We start from the raw sequence: 26,223 nt of genomic DNA on the forward strand, positions 1-26,223 counted from the left end.
TTAAAAAAAAAAAAAGATGTGGTCCATATATACAATGGAATATTACTCAGCCATCAGAAAAGATGAATACCCAACTTTTACATCAACATGGATGGGACTGGAGGAGATTATGCTAAGTGAAATAAGTCAAGCAGAGAAAGTCAATTATCATATGGTTTCACTTATTTGTGGAACATAAGGAAAAACATGGAGGACATGAGGAAAAGGAAGGGAAAAATGGGGAGGGGGAATTGGAGGGAGAGATGAACCATGAGAGACTATGGACTCTGAGAAACAAACAGGGTTTTAGAGGGGAGCGGGGAGGGGGGATTGATTAGCCGGGTGATGGGTATTAAGGAGGGCACGTACTGCATGGAGCACTGGGTGTTATACGAAAACAATTGATCGTGAATCACCACATCAAAAACCAATGATGTATTGTATGGTGACTAACATAACATAATAAAATTAAAAAAAAAAACAACTACTAGAATTCGGACTAAGAATCTAACTTTTAAAGGGAGGCCAATTTTTAGCTCCTAATTTTTAGCACCTTAATTACACAACAGCAACTGAAGTTAAAATTCCTCTTTTAATTCTTTAAATTTCAGTTTCCTCCCCTATAATGCCGCTGAGAACAAGCAAATGATAAGCTAAGGTGGCTGGGAAGTGTTTGCCTGAGGAGCTAATTCTAACAGACACTGACAAGGGAATACAGGAAACATGAGTGTAAAAGTGAAAAATGATAGGAAGTTAAAAAGGGGACCTTCCACCTGGGTCACACACATTCAATCCATGTTTGTCACACTGGGTTAACAGCCTCTATGAATGTCTTTATATAGAGCATCTGGACTTTCAGAAAAAGCCAGGGACTCACATACTTCAAGAAGCATAAAAATACATTTCAAGTCAGTCCCTTCAATTATAAAAATGTTAGCCAAAGAAGAAAATTTCCATAACTGAATTTTTAATTGAGTTTTAAAAAGTCCTTTCTACTTAAAAAAAAAAGTCACAATAAAACATTTATGGAACTGTATAGAAGTATGTCCAACATCATCCAAACTTCTTGATTTTAATGTTTGAATCCAAACGCGGCATAGATTTAACAATCCATTTGCTTTCCAACATACTAAAATTTAAAAGAAAAAATACATTTTGTCTTCCCAAATATAAGTGGCATAAAACTATATTTGGTTTTCATAAGTCAGAAGCATAACTGCCTTTAGCTAAAACCTGATAAAGAACATAGATAATGCAGATTCCTTTAAATTAAAACACATTTTGGCATATACGTATGTGCATACATGCTGGATGAATATATATAATCTGTAAAGTGAAGTCAAATATGCATACCCTATTTATAAAACAAAGGCTGAGGAATTTAAATGCCCAGATTACACAATACCTTGCCAAAACTTTTTATCCACAGAATAATCCCTTGAAAGTGGCTATTAGATGAAACAACCAAAACTTTTATCCAAGGTTTTAGCCCTTTTTGTTGACTTTCTTTTCTTCACTATCCACTCACAAATGACAAAGTGTATGTTTTTCACATATGTAAACGTCAGACTTTCAAGCCATATTATACATAGTCCTTAGAAACAATTCACTTCTTCAGCTCTTCCTGCACACCTGGGTTGGTAGAGTCTTTATGTCTGAGCTCTTCTGTTTCCCCCTTGAAAACAAACTCAGGCACTGGGTGTTCCTGTTCTGTGGACTTCACAGCATGAGCTGCATAGTTCAGGCTGGTATTTTCACTCCAATGCCAGTAACCTGAAAAGGGGTTGTAGAGCATTCCTGCCACAGTTTGAACTGACAGACCGTCTGAAAAAAACAATCAGAAGGAGTGGATTTAATATGTAATTACTTTCCAAATGCCAAGATTCTAATGCGACTCTATATTAAAAAAGGATTCCTGGGACGCCTGGGTGGCTCAGTCGGTTAATCGTCTGCCTTCAGCTCAGGTCATGATCCCAGGGTCCTGGGATCGAGCCCCGCATCGAGCTCCTTGCTCAGCGGGAAGCCTGCTTCTCCCTCTGCCTCTCCCTGCCTGCCCCCCTGCTTCTGTGCTCTCTCTCTCTGACATAATAATAAATAAAATCTTAAACAAAAAATAAAATAAAAAAATAAAAATAAAAAAGGATTCCTGACTCAATAGGAAAAAATACTGTGTAACTAAGTACAGATCATGCCTTACTATATATAGCATAGAACAGAAACTCTAAAGCAGACTGCTTGGGTTCAAATCCCAGGCTGGCACTTATTAGATGGTGACCAACATCAAGTCACTTAACCTTTCTGAATCTCAATGTTCTCACATGTACAGAACATATAGTCCTAGAGTTGTTAGATGATATATGCATATAAAGTAGCACAATGTTCAGAATGGTAAGTATTTAATAAACATAAGCTTTTATTAGAAAATATCTGCCAACAAGTGAATGTTCCTATAAAGCATCTTACAATAATTTTTCCTACTCTGTTTTCAACAATGTTACTTGCAGAGTTACTGCAAGTACTTTGTCTGTTTCTTCTCTTGCTCTTTTTACTGGTCCAGATGCACCATTTTGATCATGTTCATCATCACTGTCAAATTTAGTTTTCTTGCCCTTAGAACTTCCGCCATTGCCTTGGATTGATACTATCCCAATATTCCAAATCAAGTTTACTGATACACTGTTAAGTGAACAAAAAGCCTGACACATACATGAGTTAAGTACTCGGCAGGAATACCAAACACCAACTAAATGTTATTACTTGATAGGAATTCACCATATAAATCAAGAGCTCACAATGTATAAAGCAGAGCTAGGCACTGCAGGGAGAACAAAAAGGAGACAGTCTTGCCTCCACAGAGCTGACAGGCCAGATAGGGGCTTTAAAGAACCATAATATAAGGCATGCTATAAGTAGCATAAAATACATAAAAAGTGACAAGGAAGTTCAAGTGTACCTGAGTATGGAGGAATCAGAAAAAATAATATGTAAAATAAGCTGATATATGCAGGACCTCAATAGGACCAACTGAGGATGTGTAAGTAATAGATATTTGTACCTCATCCTTAAACAAATAAGGACTAAGCAGCCCAAAAGTATTCATTGATCATCTGTGATTTGCTTGGCCCTGGGTTAGGTGCCACAGGTGAGAGAGAATGGTATCTAATACCTAATCCTAACTTCAAGGAGTTTATGATCTAGTTGAGAGATGAAACCAACATCCAAAGAATAGTGGCCCATTTAATTAAGTGCCAGGTTGTGTGATTAATAATTATAGATACATTAAAAGTTCAGTAAGGCTGTGAAAAATGTTAACATTCTTAATACTTACTTGATTCCAGAATGCTCTCTAGCTTTTCAGGTGAAACAAATTTCTCCCATGTGTGAGTACCTTTTGGTACAATACCTGTAATTTGCTCTGAAAAGACAATTCCCAAGGCATAAGACAGCTGTGTTTTGTTGATTGTAGTAATGAATAAAGAACCACCAGGCTAAAAAAAATATATAGACAGAAGTACCATTTTAGATGTCAGGAGTATCAGTTGGGTAAAGCTTGGCTTCCCCCACCCTCCTTCCTTCCAAATAATTTATGTGTAATTAAGATACATGAATATAAATAAAGTATAATTTACCAAAATGGTTTTTTTCTTTTGGGAAATCCATTATTAAAGGCAGTCTACTACAGATGTATTCACTGGGTTTATGCAATAGTGCTTACAACTCTTAAAATCATACTACTGTGACATATATACTTGCTTTTGCACATATCAGATACTTTATAATAAAAATACAGAAATGAGATGCAGCTACTCTTCCTTGTTACATGTCCACATTTACAGTCTGACGTGTGTCAACACTGGTTTCTCTTTGGGTGTGGAGTCTAACTTGTTTCGTGCAGCATACAGCGCCACATCTTGTGCAGGTGAGTAATGCCAGTAAGTGTTCTCTGACAAAAACATTAACGGTTGAGGCTTGAATGTTTTTTTATATTGTTTTGATTTCATTAGTATAAAGAATATGAAGAGATCAAGATAAGCACTTAGATGAATACAAACCATTTATGGGTCTAGTTAGTCTGCCGTTTCTTTTTTTTCAGGATTTATTTATTTATTTGAGACAAAGCACACATGTACGAGGGCTAGCACAAGTGGGGGGAAGGGAGAGGGAGAGATTTTCCAGCAGACTCCCCACTAAGTGCAGAGCCAGTCGTGGAGCTCTATCTCATGACCCTGAGATCATGACCCAAGCCGAAACCAAGAGTCAGACACTCAACCAACTGAGCCACCCAGGCACCCCTAGTCTACCATTTTTTAGTGGCTGTATTTATGGTGTTTCCTAAATTTACTCCCACAAATGGCAAAGATTAATGTCACTTCCCTCTTCTACATATTCTCATCAGACTAATGGGGATAAAATGCCAAAGATTCATTCTAATAATTACCTGTGTGTGTGTGTGTGTGTGTGTGTGTGTGTGTGTGTGCAGGGAGAGAGAGAATATATCTCCAAAACCAAAAAGAAAGATGAGATCCTGAAATACTGCAATGTGCCCTTAAATTAAAAACTGAAACATAAGGTATTATTTCATGACATATTGTAACTTTTCTAAAACTCTAGTATTCTAAAATATCTTATTAAGAATCACTTACATGTCAATTATATCTCAATAGAGCTAGGGAAAAAAGTCACTTATGAATATCTAATCTATGTCCTACAAAATCTTACTCTAAGAAAACAGTGGTGAGCAATGGTTATTTTCTTAATAGGCTTTCCATTAATGCAAAAATTAGTTTTAAATTCTACAATGCCAGCATTCCTAATATGTGTGAAAGAACTTCCATTCATACATACTGACTGACACACAACACAAAGAGTAATAATTAAATTTTGCTTGGAAAATAGAAGCTAAGCCTAATAAAACTCATTTAAGAGGAAACACCAAGAAACTGTTACAGAATGAAGGAGACTAAGGAGACATGGCTACTAAATGCAATGTAGAATCCAGGGTTAGATCCTGAACAGAAAAATGACATTAGTGGAAACACTAATGAAATTTAACAAGGTCTGTAGTATAGTTAATAGTATAATGTCAATGTTAATTTCTCAGTTTTGAGAAATGTACAATGGATTACATACAGGGCTAGGACTATGGTGAGGCTGAAGGAAGCACTCACTTTCCAGAGTGTGCAAATGCAGGGTTGGCACCTAAGCCTGAGTGTCTCCTTCACCCTGCCCTGGCATTCCCCTGTGGATCTACCTGCCCTGGAAAGTGCCCCTCTAAATTAACCCCCGCCCTGCCACACCCAGCAGGCAGCCTTGGTGAGGATCAGCATTCCCCCAAAGCAATGACTGCCCCACCACACCTAGTGGCAGCCCCAGGCAGGACCAGGGCCTCTCCAAAGCAACTCCTTCCCTGCGGGAAGGATGGGCAGCCCCACACACCAGCATGTGGGCAGCAATTACAGCTGAGCCACTCTGACAGCATGGCTGGGAAGCCGCCCTGTATACCAGTATACTCACAGAAGTCACAGCTGGTCACTGCGCATAGCTGGGTTGAGGCTCAGCCCTGCCTACCACTGCTTGCACAAAGTTACAGCCCAGTCACCACAGGTGGACACACAGAGCCCAGAATGTCTGGTTCTGGTGACTGGGAGGATGGCACTCTAGGGCCCCACATGACGCCTTCTAACACAAGGCCACTACTTTCAAGACCAGGGTACATAGCTGACAAACCTAGTACATGGAAACAAACACAGAATATGAGGAGATAGAGGAATATGTTTCAAATGAAAGAACAAGCTAAAACTTTAGCAAAAACAAACAAACAAACAAAAAAACTAAACAAAATGGAGATAAGCAATCTACCTGATAAGGAGCTCAAAGTAATGGTACTAAAGATGCTCACCAGATTTGAGAAGAGTGGATGAACTCAGTGAGAGTTCAAATCAAGAAAGAGATAGAAAACATAAAAAAGAACCCATCAGAGATGAAGAATACAATAACTGAAATGAAAAATACACAAGGAAATCAACAGCAGATTAGAAGATGCAGAAGAATAGGTCAGCAATCTGGAAGACAGGGTAGTAGAAAGCACCTAAGTTGAACAGCAAAAAAAAGAAAGAAAGAAAGAAAAAGAAAGAAAGAAAGAAAGAAAGAAAGAAAGAAAGAAAGAAAGAAAGAAAGAAAGAAAAAGAAAAGAAAAGGAAAGAGAGAATAAAAAACTGAGGATAGGTTAAGGGACCTCTGGGACAACCTCAAGTCTACTAGCATTTGCATTAGATCTCAGAAGGAGAGGAAGGAGAGAAGGGCAGAAAATTTATTGGAAAAAATAATAGCTGAAAACTTCTCTAACCTAAGGAAGGAAGCAAACATCTGGGTTCAGGAGGCACAGGCGGCCCCAAACAAGATAAATCCAAGGAAATCCACACCAAGATACACAATAAAAAGTAAAAAATTAAGGATAGAAAATCTTAAAAGCATCAAAAGAAAAGCAAATAGTTACATGCAAGGGAAACCCCATAAGGCTATCAACTAATTTTCAACAGAAACTTTGCAGGCCAGATAGGAGTGGCACGATATATTCAAAGAGCTGAAAAGAATAAACCTACAACCAAGAATACTCTACCTGGAAAGGTTAACATTCAGAATTGAAGGACAGATAAAGAGTTTCCCAGACAAACAAAAATTAAAAGTTCATCATCACCAAACTAGCCCTACAAGAAATGTTAAGGGGACTTCTTTAAGCAGAAAAGAAAAGGCCATAACTGAAAGTAAGAAAATTATAAAAGGAAAAAAAAATTTCACTGGTAAAAGAAAACATACAGTAGAGGTAGTAGATCAAACATTTATAAAAGCTAGTATGAAAGTTAAAAGACAAAAGTAGTAAAATCAATTATATCCACAAAAATGAGTTAAGAGATACAAAAAATAAAAATATGTAAAATATGGTGTCAAATACATAAAAACGTAGAGGGGGTAGTAAAAATATAGTGCTTTTACAATGTGCTTGAACTTAAGTGACCATCAACTTAAAATAGAGGGCTATACAAGTAGGATATTATATGTGAACCTCATGGTAACCACAAACCAAAAACCTATAATAGACACACAAAAAATAAAGAGAAAGGAATCCAAGCATAACACTAAAGAAAGTCATCAATCACAAGGAAAGAGAGAAAGAGAAGAAGAAAAGAACAGAGAACTACAAAGACAACCAGAAAACAATTAACAAAATTCTATACCTATTAGTAATTACTTCAAATATAAATGAACTAAATGTTCCAATCAAAAGACACAGAGTGACTGAATGGATTAAAAAAAAAAAAAAAACACACAGCTATATGCTGCCTATAAGAGACTGGCTTCAGACCTAAAGATGCATACAGGCTGAAAGTGAAGGGGTAGAAAAAGATAGTCCATGCAAATGGAAACAAAGAAAAAAAAGCTTTAAATAAAAGACTTCAGAACAGCCTATAACAAGAGACAAAGAAGGATATTAATAATGATAAAGGAATCAACCCAACAAGAAAATATAACAATTGTAAATTTACATGCAATGAACATGAAAGCACCTAAACACATAAAGCAAATATTAACAAACATAAATGGAGAAATTGCCAGTAATACAATAGTAGGGGACTTTAACACCCATCCCACTTATCTATCTATCAATAGATAGATCATCCAGACAGAAAATCAATAAGGAAACAGTTGCTTTGATTGACACATTAGACCAAATAGACTTAACAGGGAGATACAGAACATTTATATAAAAACAGCAGAATACACATTCTTTTCAAGTGCACATGGAACATTCTCCAGGATGGATCTCGTTATGCCCACAAAACAATCAATAATTTTTTTTAAGATTCTATTTATTCATTTGAGAGAGAGAGCGCGTGCACGAGTGCACAAGCAGGGCAGAGGAAGGGGCAGAGGGCAAGGGAGAAGTAGACTCCCTGCTGAGCAGGGAGCCCCACACGGGGCTTGATCACAGGACCCCGGGATCACGACCTTAGCCAAAGGCAGACACTTAACCAACTAAGCCCCCCAGGTGCTCCAAGAATCAATAAATTTAAGAATATTGAAATCATACCAAACATCTTTTCTGACCACAACAGAATGAAACTAAAAATCAATTACAAGAAAAAAAAAAACTGGAAAAAATACAAACACATGGAGGCTAAACAACATGCAGCTAAACAACCAATGGGTCAACAAAGAAATCAGAGTAAATTAAAAAATACCTGGAGACAAATGAAAATGGAAACACAATGGTTCAAAATCTTTGGGATGCAGCAAAAGCAGTTCTAAGAGAGAAGTTTATGACAGTGGCTTACTTCAAAGAAACAAAAAAAATTTCCAATAAGACAACCTAACTGTATACCTGAAAGAAACAGGAAAAGAATAAACAAAGCCCAAAGTTAGTAGAAGGAAGAAAATAATAAAGATCAGACCAGAAATAAATTAAATAGAGACTAAAAAACAATAGAAAAGATCAATGAAACTTACAGCTGGTTCTTTGAAAAGACAAAATTGATAAACCTTTACCCAGACTCATCAAGAAAAAAGAGAGGGCCCAAATAAATGAAAGAGGAAAAGTTATAACCAGCACTACAGAAATGCAAAGGATTGTAAAAGACCACTATGAAAAATTAAATGCCAACAAATTGGACAACCTAGTAGAAATGGATAAATACCCCAAAACACACAATCTTCTAAGATTGAATCAGGAATAGAAAATCTGAACGTTACCAATTACTAGTAACAATTGAATCAGTAATCAAAAAACTCCCAACAAACGAAAGTCCTGGATCAGATGGCTTCAAAGGGAATTCTACCAAATATTTAAAAAGTTAAAACCTATCCTGTTCAAGCTATTCTAAAAGTAGAAGAGTAATAAATGCTTCCAAATTCCTTGACAAAGGGCAGCATTACCTTGATACCAAAACCAGACAAAAACACTGCAAGAAAAGAAAATTACAGACCAATCAATAACTAAATTCAACAATACTTTAAAAGGATCATTCACCAGGATCAAGTGGCATTTATTTCAGGGATGCAAGAAAAGTTCAGTATCTGCAAATGAACAAACGTGATACAAGACATTAATGAAATGAAGGATGAAAATCATACGACCATCTCAATAGATGGAGGAAAAGCATTTGACAAAATTCAACATCTGTTCATGATAAAAACTCTCAACAAAGTGGGTATAGAGGGAGCATACCTCAACAGGATAAAGGCCATATATGAAAACCCACACAGCTAACATCATACTCAATGGTGAAAAGCTGAAAGCTTTTCCTCTAAGATCAGGAACAAAATAAAGTCAGTAAAGGTGCAGGATACAAAATTAATATCCAGAAATCTGTTGCATTTCTATATACTAATAATGAACTAGCAGAAAGAGAAATTAAGAAAATTGCCATTTACAATCACAACAAGAAGAATTAAATACCTAGGAATAAAATTAACCAAGGAGGTGAAAGACCTAAACTCTGAAAACTACAAGACACTGATGAAAGAAATTGAAGACGACACAAATAAATGGAAAGATACACCTTGCTTATGGATGGGAAGAATATTGTTAAAATGTCTACACTACCCAAAGCAACCTACAGAGTCAATGCAATCTCTATCAAATTGCAATAGTATTTGTTACAGAACTAGAAGAAATAATTCTAAAATTTGTATGGAACCCCAAAAGACCCCAAATATTGAAAAAGAACCAATTTGGAAGTATCACAATCCAAGATTTCAAACTGTACTACAAACTATAGTAATTAAAACAGTATGTACTGGCACAAAAACAGATCAATAGAACAGAATGGAGAACCCAAAAATAAACCCACACTTACATGGTCAATTAATCTACAACAGAGGCAAGAATATACAATGGAAAATGGTGTTGGGAAAACTAGACAGCTACATGTAAAAGAATGAAACTGGACCACTTTTTTACACCATACATAAAAATAAACTCAAAAGGGATTAAAGACCTAAATCTAAGACCTGAAACCATAAAAATCCTAAAAGAAAACATAGGCAGCAATCCCTTGGGCATCAACCTTAGCAGTATTTCTCTGGATCTGTTTCCTCAGACAAGAGAAATGAAAGCAAAAATAAACAACTGTGACTACATCAAACCAAAAACCTTTTGCACAGCAAAGGAAACCATCAACAAAACCAAAAGACAACATGCTAAATGGGAAAAAAATTTGTAAGGAGTTAATCTGCAAAATATATATAAAGAACTCCTACAACTCACCAACACCAAAAACAACAACGACAACCTGATTAAAAAATGGACAGAGGACCTGGTAGACATTTTCCGAAGAAGACATACAGATGACCACCAGACACATGAAAAAATGCTCATCATCAGAGAAATGTAAATCAAAACTATAATGAGACCATTAACACCATAAACCATAAAACACCAAAAAACAAAAAGGCCAAGTGACCTCTGACCTCTCTCAAATTCTGATCTCCTTTGGTCCAAGTTGGTCACAACAGTACCTGCTTAACTTCCTCATCTGGTTGTAGGGAAAATCAGTGAGATCATATATATGAAATATTCCTTTATAAGCTGAAAACTGTTATATATATCACATACAAAGTTACTTAAAAAATGCTACCTAAGTCAGTTTATACAAATCAATAATGGTTTTTATTGTTTTTTAAGTATCAATCCAAATCAATTTCTTAGTGATTGCCACTCAATATCTATTAGGTATTTAATCCAGAGTATACCAAAGAGAAAAAAACCAATTTAAATCTATTGTTTGTAATTTGTGTTCAGCACCAACACTTTTCAAGTATCAAGATACTGTATCTGAAAAACCCTAGTACTGAGTGCAAGCTGAGAAGCAGAAATAATCCCCAGCAGAGATGCTATCCCCTAATCCTAGCTTCCTGGTTTCAAGTATTATGAAACACTTATTGCTATGGATACCTACACACACTCAAAAGAAAAAACAGACAAGTAAACTGGTTAAGTCTTACTTTTAACACTTGACAGCAGCACTGTATAAATGTTTCTAGATCAATCACATGTTCTACAACTTCAGAAGCTACAACAGCATCAAATGTTTCTGCCGTCTCTTCCACAATCTCTTCCAGGGAACATGCTCTGTACTCTATCCTCTTATCTAGGACTGGATCAAATGATTTATGGTGCTGTGCTGTCTTAATGTTCTCAGCCACAGGATCGATTCCAATAACCGAAGCTCCGAGCCGCCCTAGAGGCTAATAGGATAAAAAAACTGTTATCCTCAAGAAGAAAACAGAATACATGTTAGCCATAAAGAGCTTATCAAAAAGGAAACAAGATTAATCATGAGAGGATAATTATTGGAGATCATTTATGGGTACATGGAAGTTCATTATATCATTTTCTCTAGTTTGTACACATTTGACAATTACCATAATAAAAAGCTTAAGAGGGAACAATAATCATAACAATAAAAAACTTATGAAGAACTATTTGAGAGGGGAGTTCTGTATTTTATAGGTACATTTACACACACATAATAGAGTATTAACATATTTAAAGTGCACGAAAGTTATTGTGTTGATAGAAGACTACAAAATAGAGCTGCAGGGCATAAATATACTACAAGTTGAGGCAAATATTTTTTACAGAAGGTGAATGAGTATTCTTCCAAGCACTCTAAAGCACCTAAGAAGGGGAGGGCACCCTGAGCAGGCAGTACTCTGTTAGGTTTTGATATTGAAGCAAGTGCAAAAGAATGGCTTATCATTGCATTTTAAACCAGTGGAAATTGCCCAATCTCTTAGAAGAGACAACAAAATTTTCAGAGCTATTTGGAAGGCCAGTGTCCAATTTTGTGCAAAACAAACAAAAAAAAACACCGCAAAAATCCTCTCTATAATTTTCTGAAATTTTTATATATTTTTTAAGAAAGTGAAAAGCATATATTAGTTTTGTGATGGTAAAAATATTAAGAATATTATTCATTTTTTTAAATAAACAATACTACTTGTTAAAAGGATAAATGAGTCACAGGCCTACTTTTTCTCAATTTTTTTCCCAGTTAAAAATGGCAGGAAAGTTGTAAACCACTTACTTCAGTTAATAATCCACCACCACAGCCAACATCAAGAATCTTGATCCCAGACAAAGGTTTTCCTGGCTGGTGCTGAGCAACTGTTTTTAAAAGATTGTCTCTTTTTTAAAAATCCAAAACATAGAAAAAAACAAATTGTTAATTTTGTCAGTAAAATCTTAAACGTGTACAATTTTCAAGGATATATTAAACTCTCATTTTAAATGGATTATTGATAATTGGGGGTAAACAGACCTTTTATTTTCAGCATTAAAGACTTTTTTTAATAATCAAAAGCAGGAAGGAGGTTTCAAGTAAAGCTCTTGAAATAAACTAGTAATAATTATGCGTTAACTATTACTTCACTAATAATCTAAAGAAAAACTTTAAAAACAATCTAGTTTAGATTCACCTAATTTTATTTGCTTGAGATAGCATGTCAAAGGAGGAATCTATTAGCTACATTGTCAGTACTTGCTAGACCCATTTCAAGTCAGCAACAAATAGGTTATTTTACAGGGCTTAGAAGCAGCATACTGGAGATCTATATTTTGAGATTTTGCCTAGGTTCCCTTCTAAATGGATTCTCTTGATCTTCTAAGTTAGTGGTGTTTTCATGATCATGTAAATAGGCATCCAAATCAAGGTAACTTAATTCTAAGATAATCATAGTAACACTTTACCACATAAACAAACACAAGTACACACATATACACCCAGATATATAGACCTAACAGTATTGTAAACTATACTTTTAAATTGGACTGTATATGAATTTGAATTATATTTATATTAAAATAAATGTTATATTGGGGCACTTGGGTGGCTCAGTCAGTTAAGCATCTGCCTTCAGCTCAGGTCATGATCCCAGGGTCCTAGAATTGAGCCCTGCATCAGGGAGCCTGCTTCTCCCTCTTCCCCTCCCCCTTGCTCATGCTCAATCTCGCTCTCAAATAAATAAATAAAATCTTAAAAAATAAATAAATAAAATGTTATATATAATAAGGATACCTTAGGATATCTTTTTTTTTTTTTTTAAGTAGGCTCCACGCCCAATGTGGGGCTTGAACTTATGACCCTGAGATTAAGAGTTAGATGCTCTGGTGACTGAACCAGCCAGGTGCCCCTTTATCAAGACTGCCTAAAGGTCAAAGTCAGTATAAAATGACCTCGATGCCATAGTATCCTAGTTCCTTCTCATAAGGATTTAATTCTAATTAACCCAAAATTGTCCAAAAATGCTTCAAGTTAGTTAATAAAAGCAGCCTAGATTTTGGGTAATGTTATTTAAAAATTACTGGCTCAAACAATGGACATTGAAAAGGATCTAATTTCTTTTTTTTTTTTTTTTTATGGACACTTCACACCCAATGTGGGGCTTGAACTCATGACCCTGAGATTAAGAGTCACATGCTCTACTGACTGAGCCAGCCAGCTGCCCCAGAATCTCTCTAATTTCTAAAGCAAACTTAAAATGTAGCATTTTGAACTTAGGTATAAACCAAGAGAAAAATAAACTTAAAAGAAGATAAATTATTGAAAAGAGTTGCATTTTAAAAGACTTAGAGTTTCTGGAATGTTACCTAATAAATGGCACCCTCAGGTCATTCATCGAATGAAGAAGTGCATATACTCCTTGTTCATCCCACCACCTGTGAGCCAGGGCCAGGAATGTTTTTATCTCACTGCTGTCTACAGTACTTTGAGAAGTACTGTACAGTCTTGTCCAAGGGTACCTACGAGGTCAAAATGAAGAGCCAGGCAAACACAGACATTTTAAAAAATATAACGTAGGATCTATTCATGCAGAAAGATATCCTAGTTTACAATTTCTTAGATTCTAAATACATGTATGGCTCATTTTTGATGCTTTAAAACCAGGTTTTCTCATAATCACACTGCAAATATATATATTCATAGATGGAAGAGAGCTGATTTGTTTTCAAAGTAAATTACAACAGAAATGGAAAGTTACAAGACTTGGTCTTCTGGGTCATATCTAATAGTAATGATGATAATAACATAATAATAGGAATAGTAGTAGTAGAGGTAGAAATAGTAATAGTAACCATTTATTGTGCACTTACTAAATGCGGGTACTATTTAAGAACTCTATATACGACATATGTCATCTTATTTAATTATTCTGGCAACTCTGTAAGGTAGGTCATATCATAATCCCTATTACACAGGTAAGAAAAGTGAGGCTTAGAGAGATTAAGTAAATGGTACAGCCAGGATTTGAACCCAAGTGCCCCATCTTCTCTTCATTTCTACTACTATCATCCTAGTCTAAGCTATCATCATCTCTTGGTTGAACTATTTATTGCCTTAGCCTTCTAATTAGTCTGCCTGCTTCCTACCGCATCTCCCTTCAATCTGTTCCCTACAATGCATCCAGAGTGTTCCAAAATATAAATATGATTGTGCCATTTTCCCACTTAAATACTTCCATGGTTTCCCAGTGATATTAGGAAAACAACTCAAAATCCTTAGAATGGCCTACAATGCTCTGAATTATTTGGTCCCCAATTTCTTCCTTTCCCAAATGCACTCTCTACTACTCTCCTCATCCTCCCCATTCCAGGCCCACGGGCCTTCCTTCATTTCCTTGCACTGACCCCACATGCCCCTTTCTCAGATACTTTGTACAGGTTGTTCCCTCTACCTGGACCATTCTTCTCACATTCCCTTGCCTCCTCTGCATACCTAATTAATTCCTTCAGATCTTAGTTTAAATGCAATGCCATCTAAGAAGTCTTTCCTGACTCTCAAAACTGGGTTATATTCCCCTATTTTAACTCCCATATAACTTTGTATTTCTTCATGGAGCTATGTGACAATTTGATCATCTCTCCCCACAAAACATCATGAAGGCAAGGTATGGACTGTCTCATTTACCATTTTATTCCTAGTGACTAGCACAGTTCCTAGAACACAGTTGGGACTTGGGAAACATATGTCAAATAAATAGTCTAATAAAGAAGGCCCAGAAAAGTATATAATTCACCTAATTTTTTTTAAAAATCAAATGGGATCAAACAGGGACCAAACAAATCAGACACTATACCAAATTCCATGTCAAAGTATATGACAGGAAAATCCTCCAGAAGTTCTTGGATAAAAAAGAATAAGGTTGTTACATTAGAATAGGTAATACTATTCAAATTTTTACTGTGTTTTTCTTAGCTACATAGAGTACATTCTACATTGATGACTATTATCCTTTTAAGAGTTAAATATCATGCTTCTTTAATATTACCTTATGAATATTACCATCTTTTTCTGTGCTTCATACAAAGCCTCAATAATCAATGACTAACATACAACAGGTAACAGTAGGTGGTTGCTCAGTTGACTACCAATGATTTCACATACACCTAATTTTAAAGGAGCTAGCTTATTTACAAGAAGTAGAGCATGCACTTGGAAAACAGAGTTCATACCTTAACTCTATGCAATATTTTTCACAAGGTTAGAAATTGGTTTATAAAATACAACTACAGAAAGATATTACTTTGATTCAATCTTACCACCTAGAATTGTATAGCTATCTACCTTACCGTATTTATGTTGTACCCAAATCATTTATGATTTTAAGCACTGTATTAGTTGTGTTTTGTCACAAGTGAGGAAGTAAAAAGTATTTCGCCAGGTAATACAGTCCTACATTAAAAATAAAAGCTACCTTTGAATATAGATGAAGGGTATGCACTACATGTATACTGTATTACAACTTTTCTGTAGGTTTGAAACTTTCCGGATGTAAAAGTTGTTAGAAGAATAAGAATATTTAGATAAATAAAAGATACCTTAATCAAACCACATAAGCTATTTCATACTACCAGTGTTTATTAAACATAATCAATACCAAACTACTACTGTACATAATTATGTAAATATTTGCCACAGTAATGAATAAACTTACCTGTAAATTTTCATTCTATTCAAGCAGGCAAAAGTCATTCTGTAGGATTTGAACCACATGATTCTGTAGTCACTGAAAACCCATGGTTTACTTTGTGGAGTCCAACTGAACTGATTCTCTGAATAAATTGAAAACAAAATTATTAAGTAATCTCCATGCCCAACGTGGGGCTCAAATTCACGACCCCAAGATCAAAAGTCACATGCTCTAACCAGCTGAGCCAGCCAGGCGTCTCTGAAAATAAAAATTAAATGTCTAGAGAAAGCTCTGCACACTATAAATCCCTAATATGCATGTAATTGAAGAAACTATTTTACATGGCAATCTCTTATTACAATTGATAAACAAAAGGGTTTTCCCCTTACTTCTGGATTTTATTCTAAAATATAAAATAAAGATCTAGGGGCGCCTGGGTGGCTCAGTCCTTAAGCGTCTGCCTTCAGCTCAGGTCACGATCCCAGGGTCCTGGGATCAAGCCCAACGTCGGGCTTCCTGCTCCGCGGGAAGCCTGCTTCTCCCTCTCCTGCTCCCCCTGCTTGTGTTCTCTCTCTTGCTGTGTCTCTCTCTGTCAAATAAATAAATAAAATCTTTAAAAAATAAAAATAAAATAAAGATCTTGCATTCTGCCATTTAACTCTAATCAGAAATTTCTGAAATTTTAATTGGCAAAAATAAGTAATGTATATGTAAAAGTTCTTCACACCATTAGTTTCTGCACCAATATTATGCTGCATAATTATAAAAAATGATATTTAAAATAAAACTATGTGCCCTTTTAAACTAAGATAATATTAATTCTGAGATTACTGTGTCAAAACTAGTTCAAATTCTGTCACATGTTAGCTACATGAAATGGATTTATACATAGGCTCAAAACCCTTTCCAAAAGAAAAATCTGTATGTATATGTGTGTGTATACGTATCATCCAGAATCACTCATCCAGTCTATATGGTCAAACTTACATAGAGACTTGCTTTATGAACTAGTTACTCTACTGCAGAACATTCAATTGTTCAATAAATATTTAGACAAAGTAGACCTTAGAGCAAAGAAAATTACTAGGGACATTATAAAGTTCACCCAACTGATTTTTTGACACTGGTGAAAAGCAGTTCAATGAAGGAGAAATAGTCTTTTCAATAAATGGTGTTGAAACAATTGGATACCATAGACCAAAAAAGAAAACTTAAACCTAAATCTCAAATCTTATATAAAAATAAACTTAGAATAGATCATTGATCTAAATGCAAAACCATTAATACTTTTAGAAGAAACTATCACAGATCTTCATGACTTAGGGCTAGGCACAGAGTTCTTCTTACATCTGACACCAAAAGCATAATCCAAAATAGAAAATATTGATTAAATTGGACTTAGAATTGAAAACTTTTGCCCTGCAAAAGACCCTGTTAAGAAAAAGAAAAGACAAATCACAGACAGGGAGGAAATATTTACAAAACACATACCCCACAAAGGACTTATATCTGGAGTATATGAGGATATTCTTTAAACTCAACAGTAAAACCCAACTCCCATAAAACAAACAACAACAAACCAAGCAACCCAATTATACAATGGGTCTGGTTATTATAAAATGGGTATAGAAAGACATGAACAGGGCGCCTGGGTGGCTCAGTTGGTTAAGCGACTGCCTTCGGCTCAGGTCATGATCCTGGAGTCCCGGGATCGAGTTCCGCATCGGGCTCCCTGCTCGGCGGGGAGTCTGCTTCTCCCTCTGACCCTCCTCCCTCTCATGCTCTCTGTCTCAAATAAATAAATAAAATCTTTAAAAAAAAAAAAAAAAGAAAGACATGAACAGACAATTCATCAAAGAGGATATACAGATGCAAATACGCACATGAAGAGATGTGAAATATCAACAACCATTAGGGGAATGCAAATGAAAGCCTCTACATACCTATCAAGTTGGCTAAAATATAACCATCCTGATACAACCAAGGGTGCACTGGGATATGAAAGCAACTAGATCTCCTATACATTGCTAGTGGAAATGTAAAGTGATACAGACACTATGGGAAGTGGTTTAGCAGTTTCTATAAAAGTTAAACATACACATCATACAAAACAATTGCATTCTTGGACACGTATCCCGGAGAAGTGAAAACTTACGTCCACAAAAAACCTGTATATAAATGTCAATAGTAGCTTTATTCGTAATAGCCAAAAACCAGAAATACCAAAATATCCTCAAATAGGTGAATGGCTTAAACAAACTGAAATATACTAATCAGAAATCAAAAGGAATGACCTTTGATACAAGAACTTGGATAGATTTCAAGGGTATTTATGCTGGGGGGGACAATTTTGAGAGGTACATACTGTACAATTCCATTTATATAACATTCTTGCAATGGTAAAATTATAGTAACAGAGAACAAATCAGTGATTACCAAGGGTTAAGGTCAGGGTAGGGTCTGACTACAGAGGAGTAGTACCAGGAAATTTCTTTGTGATTATGAACAGTTCCACATCCTGATTGTAGTAGTTATTACACAAATCTATATATGTGGTAACATGCATGTGCATGCACACACACACACAATACACACACACACACAAATGAGTGCATGGAAAGGTGGTAAAATCCAAATAAGGTCTGAGGTTTAGTAATAGTATCATACTAATGTCAATTTTCTGACTTTTACAATGTATTATGGTTAGGTAAGATATCACTGAAGAATAGGATGAAAGGCACATGGAAATTTCTGTACTGTTTTTGCAACTTCTCATAAGTCTTAAATTATTTCAAAATAAAAAATTAATTTTTAAAAATTAAAAAACACAAAAGGTTATACTACAAAGTACCCCTCCTACCTTGCTTTTTCTACCTATCAAGGTATTGTAGAGATTTTTGCATAACCAAGCATAAAGAACTTCCTTTCTTTCTTTTTAGAGGTGCATAGTAATTCATTATATGGCTCTCTCATAGTTTATTTAAGCAGTCTCCTATTAATGGACATTTATTTAGGTTATTCACAAGTTTTTGCTATTCCAAAAACATAAGATTGAATTCCATAGGTAATTTCATATATTTTAGAGAGTACTTGTAGGTGAAATCCCAAGAATTACTGTTAAATGGCATGTGCATTTATAAATTTGTAATTGCCACTCATAGATGTTGAACCAGTTCCCAACCCCATGGGTAAAACCAGTTTCTAGTGTTGGCTTACCCACACCAATAATACATTGATAGTCACTCATGCAATGTATTATCAAAATTTTTTATCTTTGATAACCCAATAGGTGAACATGGTATCTCAGTGTTATCTGAGTTTATCATAAATGAGGCTAAGTATCCTTTCTTAACTTAATGGTGCTATGGTCTGAATGTCTGTGTCCTCCCCAAATTTATTCGTTGAAATCCTAACCCCTAAAGTGATGATATTAGAAGGTAGGGCCTTTGGGAGGTGATGAGGTCATGAGGGCAGAGCCCTCATGATTGGTTTAGTGTCTTTATAAAAGAACCCAGAGAGCAAGTTTGCTTCTTCTACCACGTGAGGACACAGCAAGAAGGCTCCATCGATAAACCAGGAAATGGGCTTTTACCAGACACCGAATCTTGGACTTCCCAGTCTCCAGAACTATGAGAAATAAATTTCTGTTGTTTATAAACCACCAGTCTGTGGTATTTTGTTATAGTATTCAAATGGACTAAGACAAATGGTCATTTATATTTCATGACTTGTCTTTTCACAGTCTGAATATTTTTCTCTTAAGCTTTTTGTTTTTTAAATTTTGTTTTGTTTTTTAGTAGGATCTTTACAGTCTGGCCCAAGGCCATTTCAACATTATCACACATACAAAAAAACAGTTTGTGCTTCTAGGCCTTTGCTCATGTTACTCTCTCTTCCACCATTTCTATCTATACTACCTCTAAGACCTAGTTCAAATACTACCTTCTTTATGACTTTAGGCAGATAAATGAAATGTTATTATAGAGAATTATGTAAACTGTGATACACAGATAAAAATATATGTTGTTACTATTATGAAACTGCACATCAGAGATTTTAACACAGTCCCTGCTCTGTACTCAGTGATGACCCCTACCTTCCCTTCTCCTCCCCTATTTCTGTAAAATTAGCCTCTCAGTTATCAGTATTGCCAGAATTCTCAAGAGCTTTAACAACCACCACACCACAACTGACAGAAACTGAGTTTGTATTAATAAATAGAATGTTGCCGATTCCTTCTCTACTTTGAATGTGTGATCATTTTGGTATTTGAGATTTTTAAGAAATGGAGGAAAACTTCATTTAATTCATTCAAAACATCATTTATTCAGAGCCTATAATGTGCCATGCCAACAGTGAACAAAACCTCTACTCTGCCAATACCTTAGTTCCAGCAATCATCATTTATTGTCTGGATTACTCTTAAGGTCTCCCTGAGCCTAGTCTTGCCTGCCACCATCCCACATTCTACACAGTTGCCAAGTGTTCTTTCTTAAATAGAAGTCTGATTATATTTATTGCTCATTCAGTAATTTCCCACTGTCCTCAAGGTAAAGTCAATCTCAGGAGGTATACGTACCCTTTCATAGACTTGTCATGGCCTAAAAAGTCTCTCTCATCCCTTGCCAGTCTCTGCCCTCACCTCCAGCCTTCCTTTTCAAGGAACACTTTGCACTTTCCCAGAAATCTCACAGATACTCAAGTTAGTCCTTTGGCCACTCCAGCGACTTCCAAAATTGCCCAACTCTCTCAAGACAGCTTCCTAAATACCTTGTTCAAAAACTTTCCCTGATCCCAAATATGTATTAGATGCTCCTTCTATACTCAGTTCCCAAATCTGAAAATATTTATATTTTTTTCTAAATTTCTGATTATAAAAGACATGTTTGCTGAAAAAATAAATTCTGAAAATATATAATGATAAAATGATGGATAACCACCTCCACCGCATATAATCACTGCTAAAATTTCGATGTATCTCTATTCTCTCCATATAGCTCCATTTACATATCTAAGATCATAATACTGATTTGTAACTTTCTTAACGCTATATCCGAATCATTTTTCCATGTAGACACACATTGATTTAAATCATTTTTATTGGCTGCACTATTTTTCATTGTATTAGAGCACCAACTTACCAACTCTATTCATGGGCCTATAAATTCCCCATTTGACCCATTAGATCCTAATTTCAGTTCTAACATTTTTTGAAGAGACCTCTGAGGTATCGTTCATTTAAAAATTCCCAGTGCCTGCCACGCCTGGGTGGCTCAGCTGGTTGGGTGTCCAACTCTTGGTTTAGACTCCGGTCATGATCTCCAGATCTAGGGATCACGCTCTGCCCATCACGGACTCAGAGGGGAGTCCGCTTGAGATTCTCTCTCCCTCTGCGCCCCCGCCCTTAGAGGCTGGCTCTTATTCTCTAAAAATAAATAAATCTTAAAAGCAAACAAACTCCCAGTGCCTGGCACAGAGTATTTGTTAAATGAGTTTCATATAAAGGGTAAACTTAACTTTCTGGTTACTATTGGAAGTTAAATAATCAAACTGTCTTCTACAAGCATCAGGTTCAGTGCGTTATTTTCTTGATCTTATTTGCCAATAGGGTTTGTTGAATTAACCAAAAAAAAAAGCAGTATGGCTGCCTTAAATTCTTTCTGAAAAAAGGCAAGATATGTGCAAACAAAACACAAATACAACGCTATCAAGAACTATGAGACAGCAGCTGGTGTCTTTTCTCGCTGCTGCAAAGGAAGAAAGCACATGACCTTGAGACTCCAGCAGGCATGGAGTGGTCGCCGGCTCCCGAGCCAAGGGCTCAACCAAAAAAAGGCACAGGTCGCTGGATACATGGCGGCGGCCGGGAGGCTGTGCCCTCCTCGGCCAGGACCAGTAGTCCTGTTATTCTTCCCAGTCTCCGGGAAGGGGAAGGCGAGAGCCCAGGCCGGGGGTTCAGCCGAGAGCGAGGTACCGGACCGAAAGTAGTCAAGTCTTGCGCTGACCCTGCGCGGAGCTCAGCGACAGCCCGCCGCCCTCTCCCGCGCCTGCGCAGAACAGCGGCCCGCACGGTGGGTTTGTGAGGGACCTTCACCATGCCGACCTGGTTAAGCGACACTCACCTGCCGAACTGGTTAAGCGAGCACCCTCGGCCTGTGTACCCCAACAACTAGATCTAAGCACTCCTAAAAACCGATTCCCGGAGGAGCTCAGCTTGCGGCCTCGCCACATCTTGAAAGGATCCACCTCCTTTCCGGTCCCTCCCGCAAAAGATCCCCAACAGAAAGGTTCCGAGATCCACTCTCGCACTGTCTGGAACGAGTCTAACCATGGTTGCATTAATGGGTGTTACATACGTGGGACTATAATCACTCTTCACGCTCAACTTCCGTCAAATTGCGCATGCAACTATGTTATCATAAGAGAACTTCAAAAGTCTCTATTATGCCTATTTTTATATGACCACCTCAAACCTCACGGCCAAAGTCATGGATCCTGCTACTTCGTACTACGTAAACTAGCTTTTGTTCTTGTGTAGCTCTAATTATTTCATATTTAACACAGGTGTCCCAAAGACATTTATACTCCTTTAAGCCACTGACCCTTAGAATCCCAAATGCATGGAAGCACTTCTTTTCTAAAGGTAGGATTTTTTTCCCCTTTCAAGGCACTCAAATGGCAGAGGGCTAAAAGTCTAAACTGAAAATTTAGTTTCTCCAAGTGACCTGGTAATATTCTCGATAGGGCATACATTATGTAGTAGGACTCAAGCTAGGCAAACCTCATTGAAAACTAAAACGGTGATCAGTTAATACTTTACTTCTAAATGCATAGAAGCCTTTCCTTGAGTAAGAGCAATGATGTTATTTCCAAGATTAAAGGCAAAAACCATTGTACATTTTCAACAGGCAGGGTCAAATTGGTAAAAGGTTCTTTGAATTAGTTAAATTTAATGCTCAGTAACTGTATTTCGCTTATGGCTTCTTAGTAAAATATTGACCTCCTCCTAAGTGGCTGAAGATTTTTTTATATCCTCTTCAGAGTTCCTCTCTCAGGACACATGACCATCTCTTCAAATGAAGGCACAAAAGCTCTGGCACAAAAGAACATTTAGCATGTGTTGTATTTGTTGGAATGACAAATCCAAGGAAAAAGAGCGCAAGTATGATTAAATAAAGTTTTAAAAGCTTTATTTAAATGTACGTTCTTTGAATGTACCCCTTCACTGGGCTTCAGAGTCTTCCCATTACCTTTTCAATTCAACAAAAGCAATCGGTGATTTGCCATAATACTGACACGAAACAAAAGCCTCTCTAATATCCACTAGTTTGGCCCAGATAAGCAAAACTAGCTCATTATAGTCTTCTCTACAAACATCAACAAAGGCTCTTCCAATGATGCTTAAACCCAGAGTTGTGTTGGTAAGACTAGCAGTTGTAATGTGGTATATGGCCATTGTTGGGAGAAGACCATTGCTATGTTCTCACCCATGTGTTGTAAATCAGCGTCTACAATTTATTTTACTATAAAACTAAAAATTTGGTATTGTGAAATTCACAACTTATAAAAATTTTTCTCATTCAAATTAAGGGTAAAGGGCGCCCTTACAGCTAACAGTTTTATCCCTTTGAAATGATATAAACCTACTCAAAGTTTAACTGGTAAATTTTCATATTTACAGAATTCCACGTAAATTGGTAACTTAGGATAATTTCAACTTATACTACCATAATCAGATTGTGGCAGATTTAATCCTTTGTGTATTTAGAGGAAAACTCTATAGATAATACCTGATAAACCTTTGTGGTATATAATGTAACTCATCACACGAGTTATGTTAAGGGCTAAAAAAGCCTATTTTCTTTAGAGTGTTAGACATCACAGCCAAATTCTACTTAAAACTGAAAAACTTAAGGGCTACAAGTATTCAAGACCTTAGAAATAACCTAATTCCCCCCTTCCACAGTTGAAGAAATTGAGGCTCATAGTGTTTATGTGATTTGCCCAAAATATATTAAGCAGCAGAGTCAGGACAATCCAAGGGATCTAGTATTTCCATTAAACCATGATTAGTACATTTTAGAAACTTCAATAAATGAAAATAGACTTTAATGTATATAAGAGAAAAACTCCATTTAAATGTAAAGGTTTCCATAAGACAGTATTACAGAACTTGAACCTTATACAATTCCTCTGTAAAAATTCCCACATAAAATAAAAAATCTCACCTACTAATTAATTATACTTGGTGTGTTTCTTTGAAGAAACAGTAACTTAGACATTAAAAAAAAAAATAGACTATGTTTGGGAAGTTCCCCTATTGTGTATTATACCATTAGAAACAGATGCTAAAAAAAGACATTTTACAATGGCAGAAAACATATACACTGAGATTCCACACCAGTCTTTATTTATATTTTGGGGCCTTCATGAAACAAATCTTGTAATTACCTCTTCCAAATTACATTTTATTCTCTTAATGGTGTGGTTTACCCCCATTGCACAAAAACAAGTATGATTAACACACTAGAAATATTTTAAAAGAGAACCCCAAGACAGTTTTATTAACCAATTCAGACCAATGATTGTCTCAAAAATTGAATCTATTGATTTTCTGGTGGTGTCATTTTAGATTTCATAACCAAATTATGTATCTATTTAACTTACGTGTGTTAGCATTCACATCCCAAATCATGGAAGCCCTATTTTATAAAATCTTACACTAAGGTAAACATACTTCATTACATGTCAGTGAAATGATGAATTCTCTAAATTATCCATAAAACCTAAAAAACCCAAATATCGAATTATAACACTGATGTATCTACTAATAATCACATATATCATGACTGTGTTTTAAAAAATACAGATTTAAATGATAAGAAGCTTGCATATTATGGCAGCGTAAATAAAACTGTCAAATATTATTTTTGGCTCTAGTCATTTGTCTTGCCCAAAAATGTGCGTATCATAGCCAACAGAACTTTTCTGTAGAATTTTATTTTGAAAATAGTTTCACCTGAAGATTGATCTAAAAAACATTTTAAGATATGAAAATGTTATACAACTTATCTATTACAAATTAATCTGATAATTCTGCAATTAGGTACATTGTGTTAGCTCACCTACATAAAAAATATTGCACATTTTCATTTTGTCTCCACATGTGACTGATGTCTAAACTATATAGAATTCCAAACTAAAGTTATTCTGTGAATATCAACTTTATAAATATCAGAACTAAATGCACTGTAAAACAACCATTTTGGTAAACATGCATTTATTCACAGTTGATTTATCTCCTCTAGATAAATGCATAACTGCTCAAAATTATTTAAGAACCTATGTAGAGGTACAAGAGCACACTTAACAAATCTATTTCTACCTTCATTTTGAAGAAACACTGATCTTGGCAAAAATCTGGCTTATTTTAAAATGAACTATTGCTGGTAAGAAGGCATACTTTAAAACTTTTCCGTGACCTGCACCTGCTCGTTTCAAATTAAAATTTAGAAGTATTTGTTTTCAGAGATATATCTGACTATTGTGGCATAAGTGAATAATCACATAAAAACAGACCCTGAAAGCAGTCGAGCATTTAAATGCCTGCAGAGCTTCATTTTACTTTTAAATTATGACTGCCTTAAATAGCTAGACCACTCACTGATCATAATTGTAAGAAAGTGACAAAACCAGACCATTTTAATGTCATGAAATTGACACAAACCTGCATAATACAGCACTCCTCCACTGAGCTGAGGTCATATTATACTTTAAAAATATAAATAAATATATTGAATTCTGAGTCTTATTTTTGTAATACCCCCAGTGTTTGAAATATGCTTCTAAAACAGAAGTGGATAACTGCAGAATATAGTTCCAGACTTGACTATTAGTGTCAAACACAATTATTCCTTATAAATGACTCTAATGGTGCACTGGCTTGATTGATTCCAGCAATTTCATTGTACAGAAGTAAACCATACTTTATATACAGAGAATATATTACTTGAAAATCCTCAAAATAGGAAGAAAAGTTTAGAAAGCTGTCAAATGTTTCCAAATGAAAAGTAAAGGTCTATTTTTGGCTCTTTTCCACACCCTTAAAGTTGGAATTTGACAAAAATCCATGGGTACAATTTACAAACTTTGACAAACTATTAAGTTAAAACCATTTTCTTTGGGGAAGATGAGAGGAAGTACCTTTAAAACCTGTTATACAAAATTCCAGCTGCCTTTTTATAAAAGTACGTTCCTTAGATTAAAATCATAAAA

The 26,223-nt window shown here is 35.7% G+C and overlaps 1 protein-coding gene across 1 annotated transcript; it reads right to left on the bottom strand.

Annotated features, from left to right (window-relative positions):
• Positions 1 to 925: 925 nt before the first annotated feature.
• On the bottom strand, positions 926 to 22,559 carry COQ3 (coenzyme Q3, methyltransferase). Its single transcript, XM_006730209.3, has 7 exons — positions 22,071 to 22,559; positions 15,973 to 16,090; positions 13,628 to 13,780; positions 12,066 to 12,165; positions 10,981 to 11,223; positions 3,308 to 3,467; positions 926 to 1,803 (listed from the first exon to the last, which is right to left on the bottom strand). The coding sequence occupies exons 1-7, from the start codon at positions 22,285 to 22,287 to the stop codon at positions 1,586 to 1,588; spliced, it is 1,209 nt and encodes a 402-aa protein (XP_006730272.2). The 5' UTR covers positions 22,288 to 22,559; the 3' UTR covers positions 926 to 1,585.
• Between the last annotated feature and the right edge of the window lie 3,664 nt (positions 22,560 to 26,223).

This window comes from Leptonychotes weddellii, chromosome 8, assembly GCF_054177405.1.
Source record: "Leptonychotes weddellii isolate Sample4059 chromosome 8, ASM5417740v2, whole genome shotgun sequence".
Lineage (NCBI taxonomy): Eukaryota > Metazoa > Chordata > Mammalia > Carnivora > Phocidae > Leptonychotes > Leptonychotes weddellii.